Raw genomic sequence first — 24,598 nt, 5'->3', positions numbered from 1 at the left:
GCTAAATGAAGTAATGATGCGTGCTGCCACTGACATATAAAAATCACAAAATGAACATGAACTAAATTCTAAACTAAATTCTGGTTTAATTAAGCAAGGAAATCGATTGTTGTCGATTCCCTCAATATTTTTCCTCAAGTGTAATAGTATGTTTCCTTTTCTACCTGCTCATACAGGCAGTAATTAATACTGACATCATGGCTGCTTTCCATTAGTGGCAGCCAGAAATTGATTATTTGGATTTGCTTTATGGGGATAAGTTCAAAATGATTGATTGGGGAGAGTTCCTGTGTAGATTTTCTTTATATGACTCATGAGGTTATTTCAACTAAATGTTGGAAGCATATATATATATATATATTATATAATGTATAACCATACATCAGATACAATTATACACATTACATTTGCTAAATAAATCTATATCAGAGATTCTAGTGAGAAAACAGCCCGGAAAAAATAAGAAAATAAATCAAATATATTTTTAAATAATTGGGTTTATTCAATGTTCAAATTTCCATAAAGTACAAATCATTGGCTTATATTACAGTGTGACTCTCCAACCTTCACACAGACAGACAGATAACAAATCCTGTGTGCCGTATTGTATAGTGCTTTGTGTTTTTCTTTTAACAAAGTCTCTCAAACTGAACATAAAGTGAGAAGCATTGCTAAACTACAAATCAAGCCATGAGATACGTTTTGCAAATACCATCCTTGGTAAAATCTGTCACGAAAGCCAGAAGTAATCCTAGAATACCCACAGAAAAAAAAAAAAAATAATAATAATAATCTGATAACAGTATGGTTTTAAAACATAACATGACATGAAAAATACCAAATATATATTAAATAATCAAAATAATTTAGTTTGTCCTCAGGCACTGGTAAGAATGATTAATTTAGTTTATTGTCAAATCTGAATCCACTTCTGTCAGACTTTCTTAAGTAAAAATCTTGGCAACGGCTTTTCTAAAATGTAAATAATTGACAGTGCGCAGACGTGAGTTCACGGTTTCCTCATTCGGTCTTCTCACTGGCTTGCATGTCAGATTTTACAGCTGTCACTTTCAAAACAAGCTATTAAATGCATTCTCCTGCTTTCACATTTCCTGCTGAAAAACAAAGTATTTAATACCACTCCCTTTGCTTTTACACAGTAGCAGTGCGCCACACCCTGTAATAGTATTATTTTCATTTCAACGCTATATCTTTAATCTATCATACTTGTTTATATACTAAGCTTTCCGTCATTTATTTGTTTATTTCTTTTTTTCGTTTGGAGTATCTGGAAACACAACCTGGCGGAAAGCTTTCGAACGCAGACTCTCATTGGGGTCCCGTTGTCTATCGTGGTGAAGGGAATCCCGCGGGGGGCTTCCCGGTTACAGGTCGCTCTCTCCGTACAGCGCTGTGGAGAAGGAGGTGTAATCCAGCGCCCCTGGGACCTTCCCCGGCCCACTGTAGGGGGGCATGCGAGTGATGCAGTACTCGGCCTGCTCCGGGGGCAGCTCTCTTCGCAGTTCTTCTATGAGAATATAAGGCTGTGGAAACAATTGGCCAACATTAGTGTTTATTCGGGCAAGAAGGGTTAGAAGCAGTGGGGAGAGAAGAGTGACAAAGATGTAAAAAATAAATAGATAAATTCAGTGTATCCTGAAATTTTGTATATTACTAATCCTTCTTGCTCCTCTGGGTCAGCCCGAGCAGGGTGACATCTAAGGTTACTGAGTGCATTTGCCTACAGGGTGAACCGCACTTGGCTGGGACCCAAGAATTAGATAAGCTTGTTATTGAGGATATGCCTTTACATGGGGCTTCTCTGCTGCCAGGCCAGTTTAGAGCGACCCTCAGATTCCAGCATGAGCAGACCTGGGCAAACATGCCATCATTCAAAAGACTACCCCTTCACACCTTCGATTCAATTCCAAAGGCTTGTTTATTGCCTTGTTCTGCATTATCTTCAGTTTCATAACTCAGGAGGAGCCACGCCACAGCACAGCAGGTGAAATACCCTTCATTTACCGATTGCCAGAGAAGAAAACAAATCTCAGCATGATGCACTGGCAGATTATCACTTTATCTCATCGCCAGCGTCTGTGCTAATAATTCCAGCAGTACCCTTTCTTTACCTTTATTTAAGTCAAATGATCAAGTTTAAGTCAAACTGCTGGAAGATAGGGCCACCACTAACCATTCTTAAGTCACACTTTATATTCCAATATATGGGATTTAGATCAACCAGCTCACGTAGACTGTTTCGCCATGAGGGCACTCATACAGAGAAGGATGTAAGTATGATTTGTAAGTACAGTCGATTTGATTCAAACACTTTAAGCAGATGTATTTCAGCAATTTCTACTAAAGAAGGAAGGTTTGTTTCACGTATTGATCAAACTCCTAAAAATGTTCAATGTGTACTAGATATTTAATAGATATGAGCGCAAAGTTTAAGCCACAGAGCAGCCCTGCGTCGGTTTAATGTCTTTCGTTTTTCTTTTTTGTTTGCTTTGTCACTTTCATTGGTTAATGGTGTTACAATGAGCCAAAATTGACTTCTCTCAGCCTGTGGCTTTATTTAGGTTTTTAATCACAAGATTTTGTAACAGATTAACTCAGATTAACCTTTACAACACAACTGCAAACTAGCAAGGTTGTTGTTATTGTTTCAGTACAATTCTGTCAAAGATCCTCGATCTCTCCTCTATATAGAGACTCATCGTTCCTGGGGGGTGATTATGACGTGACCCAGCACCTATAATTAGGAGGTTTGCACGCAGGTCGGACCTACAGCGGCTGGCAGTCCAAACCCGTTTTAGGACCAACCTCACAGTAAAAGACTCCACAGTGGAAAACACACAGAAGCACATCAGATGTGAGGGTGGTCCTGCTGGAAGCCCACCTTGTCTGCAGCGAGGATCCTGAATGAGGCAATGACTTGCTCTGCGGTGTCCGTGTCGGCCGTCTCTCTGGTCATAAAGTCGATGAAGGACTGGAAGGACACCAGCCCGCTTCCATTGGGATCCACCAGGGTCATGATGCGCGCAAACTCCACCTCCCCCTGAGCATGGCATAGCAAGACGACTTTAGAACATTTTACAACATTTTAAACATCTTAATACTGCAATTTGTCTCTAAAGTGTTTATCACAGCATGTGTGTCATTTTTTTTTTTTTACCAAATTCATTAGGGTGTCTATTTCATTAACACAAGGCCTTGGTAAGAACATTGATGTTTTATGTTTTATAATTTTTTTCTTGGGTACACAATCTGGATTGCTCTTGAATGAAATGCTTTCCTGATCTCTCAAGGAATTATCTAACCTACAAAGTCACTTGTTAAAATGGTGTCAATCAAACAACAGTGTCAATTAACCAGGTGTGGAAATATGATTTTACTTGATAGAAGGACGTTACTAAGTAAATAACAATTACGTCAAGAAATTAATTTGTAACAGTGGGAAATGCTGGTCCTCGAATCAAACAATTCAACAACCAAACCTAAATCATGAAGGATTTGCAACTTGAAATTATAAAACTATCAGTAAAATGTAATACATAATGCATGAAGCTAGCAATGCCAAGGTGTTATCTAAACTAGGTAGAAGAAAGTGCGTATTTTCACTTGTAAGCATTTGCCATTCAGAAGGGATTATAAATAAATGTGCAGAGACAGCTCTTCCCTGCCAGCTGCTGCCATTCCTCCGTCACTGAACCGGCCCTGGTCTCAGCAAACAATCAAACAGACACCAACAGGTGGACACTGGGAATTCTGAAACACCAGTTTATTCCCATAATCCCCTGTTCACATTGCGAAAATAATGCAAGTTTGGCCAGGTTTAGAAATAAGAGGGTGGAATAAACAGACACAAATGTCAGGCGATCACGTGATGTCAAAAGAATCTGCGAACGTGTTTTATACGGCCTGCATAAATCACTCACTGAGACGTGCAATATCGTCATTATCACTGGAGTGAGCGGACACTTTTAAATAGGAAACGGAATCACACAAAGGGACTCGGATGTATCGTCAGAAGATTCGGTTCATCGTTACCGAAATGCTTATCTCGATCAGAATAAGGTGCCTAATGTACTGCACATTATTAATTGCTTGCATTTGTATTTACTAATGGGTTTTTCAGCACAGTTGGCTAAATTGGGCCTTTTCACTTCTGACAAATATGATAAAGGGAAGAGATCTAACATGCTGTGCATCCGTACCAAGTCATAGCCCATGGAGATAAGACAGGCTCTAAAATCATCCGCCTCCATCCCCCCTTTCTTCTTCTGCAGAGTCGGGAATGGGGAGGGGGAGGGAGTATGCAGTAAGCAGTGAGAGTTTGCCCCCAGAGGCAGATAGAGGAGCAGAGACATGTAGGAGGAGGAAGTTGAACCCCGCGGCGGAGGAGGAAGGGTCGGAGAAGGCGTTTTCCAGTCGAGAAGGTCGGAGGATCAGAGATGGGAGGGAGGAGGAAGAACACACTGGGCCACAGACAGAGGTGGGGGAAGTGAGAAAGAAGACCGACGGCCGGAGCACAGGGACACAAAACACAGAGACAAATCAACAACAACAATCACGAGGGGCAACAGATGGAGAAGAAAAGAAAACAGGTTTAGTGTCTCTCAAGAAGATTGTAATGGACACAGTCTGGCACAGATGCAGAAGCCACATGCCATGATGACCAAAACAAATCATAAACTTAGATTTTGTGTCTGCTTATACAGATCCAGAAGGAGTTATCTGTTTTTGGAAAATACGAACAGTAAAAACGCCGTAGATACAAACAAAACTCAATCTGTGAAAGCAGCCTGCGACAACTTGTTGTGAAGGATGGTCTATCACCTAAACAATCTGATTGATGATTAACTGACATCCATACTTCACATCAGCTGGAAAGACTGAATTTTATTACTATGTACAAAGCATGTGGCTTCGGCGTGCCGGGGAGAGAGCAGAGCGCCGCCTCTCGCTGTGAACTCCAGTCAGCGTGGGGACTACCTGCTCGTCGTTTCCAACGTGGCCCAGGCTGATAAGGCAGGCCTTGAACTCCTCAGGGCGCAGGTTACCCGAGTCGTCCTGCCGCCACACCCCCCGACGATCACACCATGCCACATGAGCAACGCAAACAGAGTTAGACATTAGGCAGGGGTTAATGTGTTAGGGGTTTACAATGCTGTCATTACTATTATAACCTTAGGTCACAGTCATGTGGCACGGCTACTGCAAAGAGAAATGCGTTGCTTCCCCCTGTGTGCTGAATCAATAACTTACAAATAACTAAATATATATTTTGCTTTTTTCCTTTTCCTGAGATTAATTGACTTGACTAATGAGCGATCTGACACCGTCTGTGGCCGAGTTTGCTCAGGCTGAAAACATTGTTCGATGACAATCTAAAAGACTATAAAAAGGCAAACATGAGCATATTTTTACCAACAGATCAAATGAATGGGGTCTTTGAGAAAAAAATTGAAATCAATAAAATTAACAACAAGGCATTGACACTATGGTCTTATTTATATTATTGTTCAGTGAAATCAGACATCTCTATAAGTAATGTTTGTGTATTTCTGGTGCCACAACATTATTCACATTCAGACACATCTGAAAGAAAGACGTAAGGACATGAGTCATGCAAAATGAAGAACTGCGGAAACTATAAATGCAGTGCGATTGTGCGATTCTGTCTAAAAATACAGTGTGTTTAATGTGCGATTCTGTCTATAAATACAGTGTGTTTAATGTGCGATTCTGTCTATAAATACAGTGTGTTTAATGTGCGATTCTGTCTATAAATAGTGTGTTTAATGTGCGATTCTGTCTATAAATAAAGTGTTTAAAGTATGATTCTTTCTTATTTATTTATACATTTTCCAGTCTGCATTAAGATGCAAAAACACTCAGAAATACTGCTTTCAAATGAAATATGACTGAAGTATACAGTTCTGTTCTAAAGTCTGTCATCGGCCCAGGTCTCAAAACAGCTATGACGGCACTCAGTTCGACTGTGATAAGTTACACCTTTTTCCTTCTGCAGCTTCTAACTGAATGAAAATATTAACATGTTAGCAGACTACACATCACTTTCACACAGGGGGAATCTGACACCAGAGGGATATATAATTTGCATTAATTACACTCATATTATGTTGACAAGGATTATTAATACATTTAAATATATGTATATACAAAAGATGCACTCATAAACAGTAGTTAAGAAGATGACCACTTTTTCAGAAGAGGTTAGGGAAGGAAAGTAGCAGTGGGAGAAGCTTCTCTGGTCTGCACTGTGAGTAGACAAGACAGCAGAGTTGTGTGAGAGCGAGAGCCGTGACGCTCATCCGCGGAGCACTGTACCCTGTCGAAGTGGTTGAAGGAGGCCCTGAACTCGTTCATCTGTTCATGGCTGATTCCCTTGGCGTCTCTGGTGAGAATCTGGGTCTCGATCTCGTTGATGGTTCGGGCAATGGTGGTCAGCAGGAGCTCCCAGCCGACGCGGATGTGCTGTGAAAGTAGGAGAGATAACGCAGCTCTGAATTAGTGAAGAATAACGACAGCCTAATGACAGAATCATTTGACCTGCAGGGGGCAGTCCTTTATTCCCGAGACACGTTTACGCTGCTGAGCTGTCAGTGCGGTACCTCCATGGTGTAGTTCGTGTGCTTGTTGTCAAAAATGAGGGACTCCTGGATCAGCTGGTGGTCTCCCTCCAGTTTGTCGATGTTGGGCTTGTAGGCCACGATAACGTGCTCGTACTGTTTCAGCTGGTTCATCTGGTCCTCCAGTGGGCCGCTCATCTCGATGGAGCTGTGGGCAATTTCCTGCCGGAAGAAGCAAATGCACAGTTGGCTTCTCTCGGCAGATTACACACACACACAACACACACACAAAAAAACGTATATTGAAAGTAAAAGTGTGATCGTCCTGGCCAAGAGTTCCGCAATGTGATTCTGAACGCCTAAAAACAAAGAGAGACATCCCGACGCCTGTAGGTCTCACCTCCATCTTGTTCTGTATCCAAGGCCCGATGAGGTTGGCCTGGGCGGCAAACTGGCGCCGCAGTCTTTCGTTGGCGTGTTGGCGGGCGAGCTCCTCTTGCAGGGCATGGTCTCTCTGAGGGACCAGCTGCTTCACCTGACGGGAGGAACGAGAAACCGCATGAGAAGCCACACACTAACACACTCAGCAGCCCCTTATAACACATGTGACTTACACACACACACACACACACAAATACAACAGGGGATGCACTCACCCATAAGTATACGTTTTATCGAAGAGGAACATTTTAAGATTTGCGTAGCCAAAGCATTCCCCGTTGTACTGTGTGTCATTGAGAGATTCTCAGGGAATTCAAGTGAAATAATTTTCCTTAAATATGAACATCTACTTTTAATTGAAAGCTTGTTTAAACTACACACATAACTGCAATTTTCAAATATATCAAACTGCAAAGTCATATTAATCATGTCCTCTTTTTTGTGTGTGTGAAAAGAAATAACTTCTCTGTCGTGCTCTAAATTGAGTGCATCGTAGTACTTTATTATAGTCTTCTCTTCCAGATTCTGTCAGATGCATCCCACTGTCTTCAGACATGGCAAACAGACAGTTGTTCTCTTTAGAGAAAGAAATGTTACCCTGTCCCATTTGGCACGGATTTCCTCTGGGGTGATGGCACTGTAGGGGTTACTGTGAGACAGGCTGACTCCGTAGCTCTGGACAATCTTCTGAACCTCATTATAGATTCCCAGGATGGCCTGTCTCTCACCATCAGCCTCGGGCAGAGTGGCCTTAAACTGCTCATGAGCTGAAATCAGGCTCTGTGGATTGCAAAAACACAATTACTTAACAGCTCTGGCTGCAGCACATGGCACCAGAGGCACACCGACTGCATGACAAAGAGTGAAGCGCTGGTCTATAGGACGCCCAGGTCTGATTCGAATCGTTTAATGGAGCAGGACCTACTGCGCCCACCGGGTAATGATCGATTTCGCAGTGAAGTGTGAAGGAAATGAACTGATAAAGTTTTGCATTGTTTAAAAAAAGGTGTCCTATCACAGATATTTCTCGCTTCTGTAAGAGATCACAGAAGGCCACTTAAGTGACACACAGCACGAAAATATTGCCACTGTTCTGAGTGGGATGTGACAAGGCATGGGAGATGAATATCTGAATATGTTCTCTAGTATGTCACACATTTTTATCATTGTACTATATATTTTCCATTGGTTTGCCATTGCTCATTTAAATACTGCAGTCCTGTCACCATAAGCCAAGGTGGAGCAGAAAACAAACAACGGAAGGAAAGAAGTGAAGGAGCAGGCTGCACGTGCCTGGATCTCGTCGACAGTGTGCACTATGAACATGTCCTGCAGGTCCTCCATCGCTCCTTCCATCCAGTTGTTGAATGGCGCTGCCCTCTTGGCAAACTCCAGGTACAGCTGGTCGATGGTCTCCAGCAGCTTTTCTGATCTCTGACCACAAGGAAAACAAGGAAGAGATAGTGAATGAAAAACTAAACTAAATAAGAATAATCGCACGCACTACCGCAATCTTCAAAAGGGGTATGCGAGTGTTTGTGTGTTTTTCTTGTTTGTGAAAGTGGGCTCAATACTCATTACTGTCACTAATATAATAAATCTAACACTAGTCACCTGTCTAGTCACAAGCTAATTCCTTAAACTTTGCCCTCTTTAATATTCCTAATCCTATTCCAAGTCATAAACCTAACCCTAACCCAATTCAGCCCTAATTGTCACCGTACATAGAAAATAATTGCTAGTAAATGGTTTAATTATGTACTCTGTAATGTGCTTGTTAAAACGCTTGTTCTCATAAGGGGGTGCTATTGCCCAACATTATGTCACTTCCAGAGCGATGCTGTGGGTACTGTTAATTCCCTGCTTTTCTGTTTATTTGAAAGGTTTTGATGGCCTATCAATAACAGTGTAATTTATTCACATCAGAGGGCTGGTTATAATTTTTATATTCAGTGCAATATTTGTTTTCTATTTGACTATCAAACTAAGGTGCTTCCAGTCAGTTTAATTACTCCCGTACATTATTTCTGCAGTGCTAGTAAACTCTATTTTCCCCTCAGACTAATTAAAGACTTTACATGCTTACCCTTACACTCGTTCAAGTGTTCAGTGGTAAGAAAAAAACTCAATACAAACAAGAAGCAACACATCATGGCCTTGGGGCTTCCCTATCGCTTTGTTCTCATCCTTCCCAATTAAGACCGTTGTTAAATTCTAGCAAAACAACCACGTATGCCATCCAGAGCCTGGTCCTGTGGTGAAGGCTGGATCGTAGCACATTTGCAGGTTCAGGAGTTGAGCGGGGGTCAGTCTGGTCAGTCTGGTCCCCGGTGAGCCAGATTTATATAGGACTGAAAATCCCTGGATGCCCCCCGTACCTCCAGTGCTTCCCTCCTCTTCTGAGTCAGTGTTCCCAGTCGGTCCCACTGGTCACAAATCTTCTGGCACCTCTCGTTGACCGAAGCTGCGGCATGATAGTCCAGCTCACTGTGAAACCCAGAGGGGGATTAGGGAGACACGCCGTCCTCCTGTCGTCCAAAGTCTTAAATGTCGGCTCGTAAAAACAAGGATTTACCGTAACAGAAAACAAACGATCTGATTCATGGTCCCCTTCCAACATTTGCATTTAAAACTGTAACAGCCAGTGCCTAACAATTTTTGGCACATGTTTTGGCTGATACCTTCCATTCAACCTAAACTGCCCCGAGTTGTCAATTTTTCTGTGGTAATACATATTCACCAAAATCCCTTTTATGATCTTACATCTTTGGTTGCAGAAGTACTCTATTGTCTTAATATACTGAACAAATAATACCAGAGCCTGTGCATTTAACTCATATGGACAATATGGGTCTTCATTGCTTTTATCTTGGGCTAAAAGGACATCATCGCTGGCTTCTTGCTGTATACTAGGACTAATGTCATACAGATTAGAAGGGATTACAGATGGGCATTAGGTTTCTGGTTCAAGGCTACCTACATAACATCAGAGTGAGGTATAACCCTAAATAAACGTCCATTTCTTCCGCCATGCACCGCAACAATTATGACCTTTTAGGCCCTTAAGACAGCTCTGTCAGAGCCAGTGCCCACGCAGGTTGGCGCCCTTACTAAAGCATAGCAGAGACAGGAACACAAAAGAGAAAGCAACACGAACACAAACAATGCCGGGTCCACATGAATCATCAATCACTGGGTCCCCAACCACTCAACCCTCCCTGTGCCCGGAGCGCTCAGCTGTCAGCGAGGAGAATATCGGAGCTGCCAGCACGGCGACAAGGGAACAGTTCAAGGGCACACAGACAATTGTACTCCATTAGCGCAGAGAGAAGCAAGTCAGACTATATTGTAACCCCTCGAAATCCAGGGCGAAATACTATTAAACCTATGTGTTAAAGACTCAATCTATAAAGTTGGAACAGACCAACTTTCTTTTTTCTTTTGCTGTCAACAGTGTCTCTCTATACAATTGTTTCTAATAAATGAACCCACGTCTTTTTATGCAATACCCTTGAAAACACTTTCTTATTTAACCTTTTTACGTAACTAATTAAAACTAAATCCATACCACATTAAGCATATGAAGATTTTTAGGTGCAATGTTGACAAAATATCAGGCATGCGGAGACCCGCTTTAGAGGGAAACACTATAGCTTTGTCCAGCTGTGCTGTACCTGCAAGATCTGAAAGTGTGAAAGTAGACCAGGCGTTGACAGGAACCAGGATATGGTTTTTATCCGAAATTGACATAAGAGTCAGTATCCTCTGACATGTGAAATGTGGTGTACGGTATGCAGGTCTGCTCCAGCCACCGAACAGAGCCGTCCACAAATAGAAAGATTAATAGACAGTGTGGAAAAATAGGTAACTATGATCCCCCCCTCCATCCCTTCCAAAGCGATTGGCCGTGAGCTGGACAATACGGGCTGTCAGAGAATGAAAGTGGCAGGTGCTACTGAGGGTGTATATTTAGAAGTCTGAGCATGCGGGTCATAAAATAACACTTTCTCTTTCATCCACTAAGTACAACGGGGAACTTTAAATGAGGGAAACGTTATACGTCCAAAAAACAAACCATGTAGGCCGCCACGCCTGAAATCTGATAGATTAAGATGTTGTCATAAAACAGGATAAAATGGGTGGAGTGTGGGTGGAGTGTGGGTGGTGGGGGGGTGACCAAATAAAATCCAATTTCTTTTGATCTTATATACCCAATACAAGTATTAAGAACCATTGAATTTGGAGATCTTAACCAAAAAAAGCAGAATCTTCATGCACCTGTTAGCAAGTCCAATAATTATAACAACTTGCAAACTGAAGTACACGTTTGTCTTCCAGTGATAAAATCAGGAAAGTTGAACTGAAAGTGTTTTCACTGACAATTCTTTAGCCACTAGATGGAGTACGTGGCATGACTGTCCCAGTTTTCATGACTGATACATAAATACATCTCAATAAGTTATGCCTTTTCTGTTGACTTTATGCGTTTATATATTATTATATATTTAGAATGACGAATCAGAACTATAGTAATGAGCCGATTCGATGTAGCTATAGCTCGAATTAAAAGCCGACACTTTTGGCGTAGCAGCGGAGCATTTGTCTTGTGATCAAAACCCGGAACAGTATCCATATCATTACACTGTCAAACAAATTCTTCTTTAAATACAAATGTTAAATAAAGGAAATGCAGTCAGTGATAGAGATACACTTCCAACCTCAGACGAGATAGTCCCTAAATATCCCCCTACTTAAAACGCTGTGGAAGACAGGGACAATCGGTAACCGTGCCCATTAGAAACAGTCCACAGTGGAAAGTACCAATCCTAACCCCTCTGCCCTGCGCTAAGATAACGAATGCACTCGCACAACTATCTGAGGAATTCCTCAACAATGCATTTGACCAGTTTATCAGTGAAGTGTCAGCAGCTGTGTGCCTGTAAATGGAACATACTTCAGCTCTTGGGCAATGGCAGCGATTTGTTCCACTCGGTCCTGGTGCGCGGCCAAGTCGCTCTCGAATGCCTCGTGTTTCCTCAGCAGGGCGCGCACCTCGGTCAGGGAGGCCGACTCGTAGTCCTTCTGGGTCAGGATCTGCTCCTTGCCTAGACAGAGGGACCAGGGGAGCATTAATGGCGGCACCCAGGGTGGCTTTTAAAGGCTTTTGCTCCGGTAGTCATAAAAATAAGGCCAAATTAGAGTTTTATCCATCCAACTTGATTTACTTCAGGATAAAGACGGCACTTTCTACTAGAATTACAAAAGAACCCCCCAAAAACCCTCCACCTCCCGCAGTGTGGACTGCACCCAGCCCCACTGACCAGCACTCACCATGGGACCAGCCCTCGTGAACGGACGCTTTCTGCCGGAACTTCTCAGCCAGGTGGTCCAGCCGCTCCAGCCTCCTGATTTCAGTCAGCAGCCACTCCTCATACCCCTTCTCGGCCTGCTCCAGACTCTGCCAGGCCCCCGCAATGTCCTGACACCCAGCACACAGCCTTCGTTAGCCTTCTCTCTTCAAATGTCTGTTTAGTTTTCTGGCTCATTCACTTGCCCCGTTTTTTTACAGCAATACCACAAAAAGATGACAACAGAGACCCGAACTTCTACAGAAAATGACCATACCTGGTCTTGCCCCCCACCAACCTTGGCATTTCAATAAGTTCTCACCCTACAGATTGAACCGGTAGCACCTGGCAACTGGCACACTTACAGACACCATCTTGCCCTCGGAGGGCATGAAGGCGGGCCGGTTGCTGATCCTCAGCTTGGTCTGCAGGGTGTTGAAGTTGATCTCCAGCTGGCACTTCTCCTGCACCTTGGGCGGCTTGTGCATGCGCCGATAGTCGCGGAAGTCCTCCAGCTTCTGTTGCATGGCGGACATGGTCTTCTCCGGGGTGCGGTTCTCCAGCCAGGGGGTGGTGCGGCGGATCCACTCCAGGAGCTGTACAGGTAACCGACAGGAGCAACGGTCTGTGTGCAGTTTACTTTGCTTTACAGCTTACTTAGACATTGAATGTCAATCAAAACCCTGACCGACAACGACAAACTTCTGCTCTGTGGTGCTTTTTTATTTGTCATTTCTTCGATGCCTTCTATTTTTCCCGAAAGTACCATTCTCCCCAGCTGCATATGCTAATATTACAGAATGCATTCCCCCCTAGCAGATGTTCGTCCGGGTGCCTATAGATCGGGGGATTTTATTTTACCTCGCTGGCCAATCGTTCATACTCTTCCATCAGCTTCTCGTTCTCCTGGTTCACCCCCAGCACTTTGCAGATCCGGTTAGCCGCTGTCTCGGCCTGCGGGGAGAGGATGACAGTCAATTCTGCGACTTCTCTGCAGTTAGTGTGGCTGTCATACACTGTTGTGGCTGTCATGTGCGCTCTTTACATCGCTGAGGCTGCATGCAATAATTTGTATCTGTCTGATTACATCTAATTCATTACCAGCGACTATCTATGGCAAACAAATTAAAACTAATTTAGTGTTTTTGTTAATCAGGAAGCACGCTTTAAACGATTTCCTCCTGAAGTATCAGTGAGGACAACACAGCTACAAAGATTTGCACACACAGCTAGAGGTTAAGACTCCCTTATGCGGTGAGTAAATGTCCACAGACCTCATGCACAGAGCCACACTGCAGCACACAGATAAGACAGCTATACCTGCTCAGCTCCAGCAAAAGCATGATAGAAGCAGGACACATAGGTCATTAATGCTCTCTCATCGGGCTTGGGCGTGTTGATGATGTCTGGAGTAGCGGGAGAGGGACAGGAAGGAGGAGAAGAGAGGGTGAGCGACAGGACTATGAGCAAGAGAGAGAAGACACCCCACAGAGAAACAGCCACGGGCCACAGGCAGCGCTGGAGGAGAGAAGATGGCATGAGTGTGGAATAAAAGGAAAGAAAGAAAGAAAGAAAGAAAGAAAGAAAGAAAGAAAGAAAGAAAGAAAGAAAGAAGGGACCTTGATATAGATAGATTCTGGATCAAATCTTCTCAAGCATTAAACAGAGGAGTGAAAGACACAGACTTATTATGGTAATGCAGCTACCATAGCCTGCGATGGATTTCATTTTATTTATTTTTGTCATCCCAATGCTTGTTTATTTCTCATGCATTCACTTTACATTCTTATTCACATTTCCAATTCATTTCCAATTCATCCTTTGTGGAGCTTCTATTGGGACTGGTGGTTAAATTTCATTTTTAAATTGAGCTTGAGCAGTTAGGCCAGAAGGTGTCACAGAGTAACCTCACAAGGAAAAATGAACGCAAATCAAATCTCGTGAAGATGAGAGGGGAAACGGGAGCCGAGAGGGCCGAGGCAGACTACTGTTTGTACCCTCACCTTCTGAGCACCGGCAAATGAGTGATAGTAACACGACACATAGGTCATAACGGCCCTGTCGTCAGGTTTGGCGGTGTTTACTAGATCTGTGTGGAGAGAACAAGGCAGTCTGTTCAGGTCCAAAAGCACATGCAGAGCACCGAGGTGCTGCTGAAACAGTCAAGGGCTGAGATTGTTGTAACTGCTTCAATTTCCTTCCCCCGCTTTCAACTAGAAATGGATCATTTTTTTGATAGAAGTTATTCGTTTTTGGGGGGAATTTCCCATGAAAATGACAGACTGTATACTATAATACATCTGTAGCTTTCAACACAAGGTTGAATGCGTAAAAGCCAGAGGTGCCTTTCATGACAAACTTTTAAGGCAGAACTCATAAAGATGGATTCCCTCAGCCAGTGTAAAATCCCGACTTCCCTAAGAGATTCCTTTTGTTTTCCACAGTTTCTGTTTAAGGTTATGGATATCTTAAATTACCTTCAGGGTCCAGCATTTTGGGGATGTCCAGGTGTTTCTCTGCAATTTCCAAAGCCAGACTTAGGTTACCAAGAGCATCGTCCTAAACAGAGAAGTAAAAAAGTAAGGCCTTAGATTTTAGCACCATGAAAAAAAAGGCAAGATCTTCTGAAACATGCAGGTGCATCATATCAGTGAGAACACAGAGGGACAGGTATCTCTTCCCGGGGGATTGCTCAGAGTCTTTCCATAAATCTATAAAATGATGAATGGTAAAAACAAATCATTATACATCATAGTCTTAAAGATTGGTGCTTTCTCATTTTCACATCCAATAAGTGTTCTGGCCAGGATAAATAAATAAATAAATAAAGCCTGTCAGAATAAATGTGTTCCCTACTGATTCTCAAGGGCAGGGATTCCCAAACCACCATGCTAAAGCAGTAATAGAGCCACTCGCTGGTCATGGCAGTCTACTGGGCCTTGAAGGCAGTCTTACACCAACTAATTTGGTCACGAGTTCAGAGCTTCTGAGGCTGACAGTGTACATTAAGGTAAGATTTAAGCGCTGTTCCAAAAGGATCCTATTTTTACAATCAACTTAACCGACATGACATATTTTTTTCATCTCCTACTTGGAATCGCACACTAATAGTCATCGCTTCAGCGCTGGAGGCTCGCTGAGCGGGTATGTCACTGTGCCGTTTGCCAGGGTGAGGGATGCCCAGGGGGAATTGATCTGCAGGACAAAGGCAGCTGCAGATTCCTCACTTATCGTCATAACCATGTCCCCGGGCCCAAACTCCAGCCAAGAGCAAGCAACTCCTATTAGTTCAATTGAGACATTTACATCTGTTCAGTTTCTGAGCTTACCCAAGTCTATCTAGCAGGAGCCAGGCAGCACAGCTGTGCCTAACAGATTCATTGCCGAGGAGATGAGGTGGCATTGCTGTAAGGGCAAAGTTCAAGTGGATGTTCTCAAACTATCACCCTGAATCTATCACTCTTCAGGAAAGGCATAGAAATGCCTGAAATGGCTACATACATTCCAGGACTGATTAAAGGAGATGATTATGAAGAGTTTCACACATACATGAAAACAACCCTTCATATTTGGTGTAATCCTGGTGCTCAAGAGGGATAAGGCTTGGGTTTCACAAGCTACTGAAGGTAGATAATAAATGCAATCATCCACACAGAAAGGAAAGACACTAATTCTGCTTCTACTAAGGAGAAACCAGCACCTTTACTTCTACAAACTAGGATGTCCGTGAATGAAACTTGCTTCTCTTGCTGCAGCATCTAAACTGAATTCAGAGCATCGTCTACTACATGTCCGAAAGACATATTATTGCCAGGCTACACATACCCTGAGTACCTGTGAAAGTCAAGCAGATCAGGTCTGTGTCTATGGATGAGGGCGCTGAAGACAAACCATCTTTCCAGCGACACAGACATCCACACACAATGGGACTGGAGCAATGGGAAACAGGTTTGCATGCAGGGAGGGAGGAACGCACAAAACAAGAGTGAAGAGTGTTGGGAATTGCATGAGGAGGTAGTGCCTAGTGTTCAACCTCCTGTCCTCTGCTGATCAAATGTCTGTAGAGGACTTTCCTGAGCACATCCTCTATGTGACAAGGTGATGGCAAATAGTTTTCACACAGATCCAGTGCCACACCGCATCTGGCAGGAGTACAGGCCGCCATTTGCCTCAGAATAAGTGTCTGAGTTAGTAAATGCATCAACTCGATCTGAGCTCGAGAGGAAAGCATGCAGTAAAGAGAACACCACACGTAAGCATGCGGTCGAGCACTCCGAAGACCTTGTTCAGCTTGGAGTAGTCAATGAGATCAGGTCGATGCCTGTGAATGAGGGCGCAGAGTGCCAGACCATCTTTCCAGCTTCACCATTTAGAGGAGAGAGAATCGAGTTAGATGACGGACGAAACACATGGACACAGTGTGGGTGTGTTGTGATGGTCTGAACAGTGAGATGGCTCAAAGGACAGGGTGACATCGTGGCAACTGAGCTTTGACTGATGGCTTAAATAATGGACATTCTGACAGGGAATTGTCCCTGAGGGATTTAGTCCACATTTCCTAACAACTGAATCAATCTTGATTGGCGCAGTGAAGTAGGGGGATGTACGGGGCCATGGACAATACAGACAGCACAGAAAGACTGTGCAGCTAACTGAGCATTATGTATCAAATTGGCAAAAAACATACATTCATGCCCCTTGATGACCTCCTGTCAGTTTGAATAGAAAGTTACTTGTCGGTTCTGGACAGTTGAATATGCTTACACTCAATGATTACATAATGTTCATGTTTGTCATGAGGTGCATCATGAAATGTAAGAGCATCATTCACAGGTGAGCAACATTTGATTTAACTTCACTACACTGCTATGAACAATAAATAAATTATACAAATACACTTTTTAAATTATACTTCACAACATTAGTTCTTACCACGAGTAGCCCAAAATCAATTTCAGACTACGCCTACTGGAGAGGTTAAAATTAATTCTTATGTTCTTCGCATGTTGGGGGGACTGCAGCACAGTGAGAAATACACAGGTACCGTCACTGGGCAGATTTGCAGTTAGCTGAAGTGGACCGCGGTGGGCTGAGCTCACCTGATATGGAAGTTCTGGACGTTTACATTCCTGTAGGGAGCCGTCTTTCTCTGGCACCACAAGAGAAGGCCCTCCTTAGCAGAGGTTTCTAAAATAAATAAGGCCAGAGTTATTAACAGTAGGTTTCCATCTTGCATTATAACATCATGAGCTGCACCTTGTATATTTTTAGAGAATTATTTTCACATCGGTGTTGAAAGGATGGTTGTTTACCTTCTACTGAGATATCCTGTATAGCAAAGCGAAGGATGATAGTCCAGATCATACCCAAAGTCATCTTCACATTTCCATCGACAATTTCTGCAGCAGAAAGATGTCAGAACCATTTAGAGACACAAGGCTACAATCTTCTTATTTTATGTCCTACAGGACCAGTTATGATATGATGGGATTGTTTTTTTTAAATACTTCTTCCTCATTTGTCTGAGCACTATAGTGAAAGACAAAATATAAATGTCAAACATCTATCAAGGCAAGGATTACCTTCAGCTCCGATGGACACAAGTTTCACTCCTTTACTGGTAATGAAATCGAGGGCTTTGTTGACGTTAGCAATTTTGTGAAAACGCATCTTTCCTCTGTCAGGTTTAGGTAGTCTTTCACCTATACTCAGAAAATAACAAAAATAATCACGTTAATACACATATATACAGAAGGAATATCAAGGTCAGGACTAGATTAAATACCAGGATGAACAGACACTTCTGAGTGCAAACAATTCTAAAAGTAACACTAAATCATATAAATGACTATAGCCTTACTGTCATCATTGCCTAGATACAGTCAACTGGGAAAATGCTGTTAATCAAAAGATATTCAGCGGTGTCAGACTCTAGTCTTGGAGGGCCCGATATGTGCTTTTGCCCTAACAGGAGCACTCAATGATTCAATGAATGTAATTTCACATTTTAGTTTATTGTCCCCACAGAACTTTTATAGAGTCTGGGGAGAAGTGTTAATTTCATCCAGTTAATCATTTAATTAGACCAATTAAGAACCCAAGCGCTGAGCTGGAACAAAAACCAGGAGGCCCCCCAATCTTCAAGGACTGGAGTTTGACACCCCGTCCTGCCCTAGCTGTGTAATCACACCTGCTGCTGGAGATGAGAGTAGTAATCAATGTATAAAGATGCACAGCTTCTTCTCACCATAGAGGTACATCTTTTTTTGATTAATTACTATGAAATTACCTGAAATAACTTCCAACAGAAGCATAAGTTTAAGGCCATTCCTGAAGTCATCCTCAATATTTTCAATCTGTGTTCCTGCTTTCCTCAGGTGGGAATTACACCATGCGGTAAAGGTCTGCAAGAACAAAGCACAAAATGTATGTTTTATAAGCGACAGTTTTAGCAAGATATGATACCGAAACCCTACTTCAGGGCTTCCCAACTTTTAAACGCTGTCAAATGTGTCCAAAATGCTTCGCCATTGCATTACAGTGTCTATTCATGTGGTTATACTTTCAACTTAAGATATTTAACATCATTTTATCACATTTTTAATTTTATATTTACAAAAGTAACAGGAAAAAACATATTAAACAAAAATCACCCAGATTTTGTGACCCCGTTTCTTTATGCTGCAACCGCGAATGGGGTCACGACCCCAGCGTTGGGAACCACTGCCCTAGGCCTACTTGTTCCTGAACTTCCCACTCTCAAGTAGCCTTTCAATCTGGTCTTCTGAGTAAAACATTAACTATAAATTCACATTATGAGCAAAGGATACCCCTATGATATGATAATAAATGCAGTAAAATACTAATCATAGCCCTCAGGTGATCTGTCTCTGTTTTGTATCCTGCTCGTAACTGGGTTCACGAGTAGGCAAACTGTAAAAAGACAGATTTACTGCTTCTGGGAACAGCGTACAGAGAAACTGTTTGTTTTTTTCTCTGTGTTGTGGAACATTCCACAGTGAGGTATTAATTTTTAAACACTTGCAAAGAAATAGCCTGGAGGCTGGAAGTCACCCTTGACTTGTGCTATTAATAACACTCTTTAGCGCCCCCCCCCACTGAGGTGTTTATTGTCAAAGCACTTGTTTGCTGATAAAGGAAAGAGCACAACCACACACAAAGTGCAGTGGTCTGAGATGCAGCTAATTGCACACAATCTTCCTACAGCTTCACACCAGAAAAACCATCCTAATTCTGCTGCCCCCTGCTGTATTTCAGAGACAACACAGTCAAATGAATGAGGAACTGCTACTGACTTTACACTTAACATAGTTTAAAGAAAAAGCATTTATTTTAACTTCAGATAATGTTGGGCAAAAGCATAACATACAGAAGTGCATTTGTGTGCGGCAAACACTCATCAACTCCAGTTTAGAACAATTCAAAATATGTGTGTGTGTATTTTATATTGCATTATCTACTTTAATCCGTTAAGGTTGCCTGGTAAAATAATATGTCTTACGAAGAAAAAGAGCTATAGCTTAATCAATGGTTGATCTCTTTCTTATATGTATCAACAACGGTTTCAACAATAAACACGAGGTTCACAGATGCTCCGTCCATTGAGGCTTCTGTAAAACAAACATGCTCTGTTTATATTGCAAAGTGGATGGTTTATTTTCCAGGAACACACAATACAGTACTGGCTACATTGTGCGACACGAGAGCAGCTGTTGTTCTTTGTCAAACGAGTGAGTGATATATATAATGCAGTGCATAAACAAAACCGAGCAAAATAACGAGGAAAAAAGTTGCAACTCTGGGCTCAACACCTGTTGAAATGTACCAGGAATAGCATCCTTCTTTAAAAAGCCGGCATTACTAATTCAATTCAAATATAAGCATGTAAACGTTTTGAATATGTCATTTAATGATTCAAATTATATATCTATATTGTGTTGAGTTGAGATGCCTTTTATCGGCTAGACTATCAATGTGTCCCGAGTCCACTCAGGAAACAGTTTTTTTTATTCCACTTAAATCAGGATCTCCCAATCCAGTCCACCCACAACTCTGTCAATCTTATTTGTGGCTTTTGGATAACATGCATGGTACCCAGGCCTGGGTGGATCTGAGCTCTGTCATCGATACACCAGACTCTGTGGATCCATCCCTGCCTGCTCCCGAATCCTCAGAAACAAGATTTGTCAGGTTTCGAACATTATCTGCTCCTTAAGGATGGCATTGCTAGCAATCCTGGAATTTGTATGGAGCCCTTTAGTGCGAGCGGATCGGGAGCATTCGGTCATAAACGATTCTCTGTTCACTCTGGAATCTGAAAAAAGTGCCTGATATCCCAGCGGTTTAACATTACTGCTCAGTGTCGTCAGCATTTATACTCCGGCCGGGTAAGACAGCTATAGCCTAGATGTAATCAGTGATGTACAGATGAAAGCTATCCGTAGACAACAGCTTACATTCCAGGCAAAATAAAGCTCCACACTGAATGTTTAAATTTAGCTCACTCCGGTGGGCTTTCAGATAATACATGGGCGGGGGGCATTTACTTAAATAATAACAAAGGATCACCGCTGTACCATTTAACAGAAAGGGAGGCAGTGTATAACCTGCAATAAAACAGCTGACAATGTTTTATGCTTATGTCAGTCTTATAATGCCATTTTATTGTATTGTACTTCTGTCACAGCATCTTTACATTCACCGGAATGGAGAGGTCCCATGTAGGTTAGGCCCTTAATGACAAAACAGTGCAACATTTTAATCTTATTCATTGTTATTGATCTCTAACGGCTGCACAAGAATGCCTTCAGAGTAAAGCAGCCAAAATAAGGAAGGTGTGGAAAATAGTATTTTTTCTACATCAAAACAAACAGAAAATGTATATTCACAATGTGAGTTGTATGAAAGGCACAGAATTCCATGGCGGACCTGCACTGTCAGGGAGGAGAGCGGATCTAAATTTATCTGAACAACGGCAGCATTTCGTTCGACAAAGGAAGTGCATGTGACACTAAACTCCTGGCCTGCTCACTTTAGGCCAGCTTCTTAGAACAAGCCCGGCTCAAATTATATGTGTGATTAGTTTAGAATCAAGGACAGCCCTCATGACAAGGATGTTTGAGTTCTTAACGAGAAGATACACATGCTACATGTCTGCAGAATTAATAATTATAATTATCTAAACACATTTTAAAAGCATAGAAAATAAAACACAATCAATCGTGAGAAGAAAGTATTGGTCAGCTGAAAGAACCCTGACCAATGCAGTAGTAAAGGCAATTCAAGTGATGGTACAGTTTAACGGCACTAAAGAAGGAAAGTGCAGAGGTGCGCTGGGCTTCCCTTATGTACTGCCCTGTCCATCTCTCTCTGCTAACTTGGGAAGAGGATTGGTGTGGTGAATAAGTTATCAGGAAAAGCTAAAACGGTGCTCTCCCTAAGACGTGGGCACATAACTGATATGGGCACATAACTGAAAAGTCTCTACTGGTCTCGTCCAGAGGTGGGATATATACTATTACAATTCCAGGAGAGGAGAGGGCGATTGTTCCCATAATTGTTCTTTCCCGTCCTGCCACCTGCTCTTGTGCGACAGCCACGAAGCGGCAGTCCACATCACAGCAACAGGCAACCAGCTAGTCTGTCAACAAGGTCACTTCAAATGAATGCGGATTTCTGAAGCACAGACCATGCAGTCCACATGTCGCATAGGTGATCATTAGAAAAATAACAGCAGGCTATGAAATATCTTTACAACAATGTTTGAGCTGCAGCAGCGCCTTCAGAGCTCTGAATGGTGCATATCAACACTGAGGGCCGGACCACATCAAAACCTGTAATCGCAAATCACGAAGTTGAAACATATTGTGTTTGATTCATAAATAGCATGAAGTTGCTTTGACCAATAAATTACAATGCCATAGGGTGCAGGTTTGTACTTTGTGATTGTGAGTTTAGATAGGGTCAAGCCCTAAATCTGAATGTTATTAAATTCTATGCATAACATTTAGCTGTAGCTGAAAGCCTTTAAAGTGCTATTATTTTGTTTACACCAAAATGTGACCTAAATCCTAAATAAATCAATCCATCTGAATTGTACAGAGCACAGAATATTGCTTGTTACTAGTACCAACTAAGGAGATGTTGCATCTATTCATAGACTTTAGACTACTAATTCCTCTTGCTTTTGTATATTCGCAAAAATGCTGAGAACTCAAATATGGGTGCAAAATTTGTTTTGCATTTTACTGGTATCATTGTGTGCATCTATATATTGGTGGCAGAAACTATTTATTTCTTTTTAACCTCTTAGGGGATCATTTTATTGAAATCTCTACATGGATCTCACTGATATGAATAACCGTTATAAGTCTGACATCACCTTCTTTTGAGACGGACAGCCGAGAAATGTAAATGCAACATGGGCCAGTATAGTTCGGTGCCGTTTCTATCAACAAAAGAATTCCACACCAAGGACATTGGATTAGTCAACCATAATACCCCTCGGGTCTGCAGTTAAAATTAGGCACCACATCCATTCTAATCCTAAGGACGTCATCATCTGTTACCAGCATCTGTTGACAGCTCTCATACTTGGCGTATCAATGGAATGGCAAAGGTCTGGAGAGACGCTTGTTACAGGGAGCTATTGTTAGCTGGTACCCAGTGCATCCTTTCAGAGAAGAGTCATGCCATGCCGGGCCAACGTTGCTCTGTGGTTCATTTCAAAACCAAGACACTTTAAATTCCCTTGCCGCATCAAAAAACTCAGTGTCCTACCAAAGACCAAAAGTTCCCATGAAGTTATGTTTTGATGATTATTAATATGATAACAATAACAACAACAACAATAATAGTGATAATAATATGCAATTTGTATGTATGTACAGAAGAATATTGTCAAATGTCACAAAACCACACTATTCTTTAAAGTTACACACAGTATTTGGCAGCATGACAATTTGTGCCCTTTGGTCTCAGTGCGGTTGATCTTGTCTCACGTACCTTCCTTTGCTGCTTCTCCCAGGCCGGGTCGAGCAGGAGGTCCCGGTCCCACTCGTCCTCCTGTAGCATGTACTCCTCCTGCTCGAACTCGTGGTTGTTGTACTGCATGGTCGTGTGCTCCACGTGGGTCATGGTGATTGTCTGCATGTCTGAAACGATCGATTTGAAATTGACAGACGGCTGGGGGGCAATGAATGCTGTGCTGTCTGTCTTTTATGACTCTAGATCGAGTGGCCTTCTGCTGAATGTGCAGGCTGGAAGAATGAGTGTGGGTATGAGCTGAGCTGTCGGCCTTATCTGTCCTCCCACTCACTCACTCTCTCTCTCTCTCTCTGTCTCGCTCTCTCTCCCCTTCTCTCTCTCTTCCCCCTGGCTGACTCACCGGAGTGAACTCGGCTGCAGCTCTCACGCTGAAATCAATTAATACTGGCTGTCATGTGACGTTTGCTCTGGCTGGAGGGCTAACCAGAGACAAGAACTAGACAGCCTATCCTGCCTGTCCCTGCTGGGAGACAAGTCAGTCCCTCATCTTGGGTGATAATAACTTTGTCCTGCAAGAGCTGTAACCCACGTCAACACAAAGTTACACACAACATGTCCAGGGTTTAATTTATCCTCATTTTAAAGCTTAAATATAGTCTGTTACATTAATCTTTAACCTCTGATGTCTAGCTATTTGATCTATATAGCTGCGAAAAACAAAAATCAAGACTTAGCTACATAGACAAGACCCACTGACCCACATGTACTGCTACAGTAGTTCTTATTGGGAAATTGTATGTGTTTTACTGTTATTGCTGTATAACTGAGTCAATGCAATTTCAGAGTTTTCAATAAATTGCCGGATGTGCATTTGTGGCCCCTAAACAATTGCCACTCAATGATCAGTCTATCATTCTATTTATTTATAGATTAATTCTCTAAAGCTCTCTTTAAACGTACACAACTTACATACTATCAGGGACACTAACATACCTGCTTTTACTGCTGATAGCCTACTTAATGTCACATGAAGGCATAATAACTCCTACACTAAATTGTACTACAGCTGCTTAGGCTAATCAACGAACTATCACTGATACTTACCTGCACTACCGTACCTAATACATATTCAGCAATAACGTATGCAAAAAATAATCAGATACCTTAAACTCAAGTTATAATAATTTGTATTATTAATTATTC

At 42.3% G+C, this 24,598-nt stretch overlaps 1 protein-coding gene across 3 annotated transcripts; it reads right to left on the bottom strand.

Moving 5' to 3' along the window:
- Positions 1-479: 479 nt before the first annotated feature.
- Positions 480-23,809, bottom strand: LOC136718839 (alpha-actinin-2). 3 transcript variants are annotated; one of them, XM_066696604.1, is made up of 22 exons: positions 23,414-23,809; positions 18,678-18,792; positions 17,971-18,090; positions 17,701-17,787; positions 17,488-17,575; positions 16,670-16,748; positions 14,866-14,947; positions 13,709-13,794; positions 13,250-13,342; positions 12,754-12,984; positions 12,372-12,519; positions 11,995-12,145; positions 9,419-9,527; positions 8,334-8,474; positions 7,638-7,820; positions 7,000-7,134; positions 6,642-6,821; positions 6,358-6,504; positions 4,999-5,076; positions 4,221-4,286; positions 2,903-3,061; positions 480-1,544 (listed from the first exon to the last, which is right to left on the bottom strand). In XM_066696604.1, exons 1-22 carry the CDS (start codon positions 23,558-23,560, stop codon positions 1,386-1,388), a joined length of 2,784 nt encoding a protein of 927 aa, XP_066552701.1. In that variant the 5' UTR covers positions 23,561-23,809; the 3' UTR covers positions 480-1,385. The 3 variants fall into 3 exon arrangements, with proteins under 3 accessions (XP_066552701.1, XP_066552699.1, XP_066552700.1); XM_066696602.1 differs by lacking the exon at positions 4,999-5,076 and having other exon boundaries at positions 23,414-23,808; XM_066696603.1 differs by lacking the exons at positions 480-1,544; positions 2,903-3,061; positions 4,221-4,286 and adding an exon at positions 4,293-4,481.
- Between the last annotated feature and the right edge of the window lie 789 nt (positions 23,810-24,598).

This window comes from Amia ocellicauda, chromosome 23 (assembly GCF_036373705.1).
Source record: "Amia ocellicauda isolate fAmiCal2 chromosome 23, fAmiCal2.hap1, whole genome shotgun sequence".
NCBI classification, from domain to species: Eukaryota; Metazoa; Chordata; class Actinopteri; order Amiiformes; family Amiidae; genus Amia; species Amia ocellicauda.
This window is presented reverse-complemented; position numbering and strand designations above follow the sequence as displayed.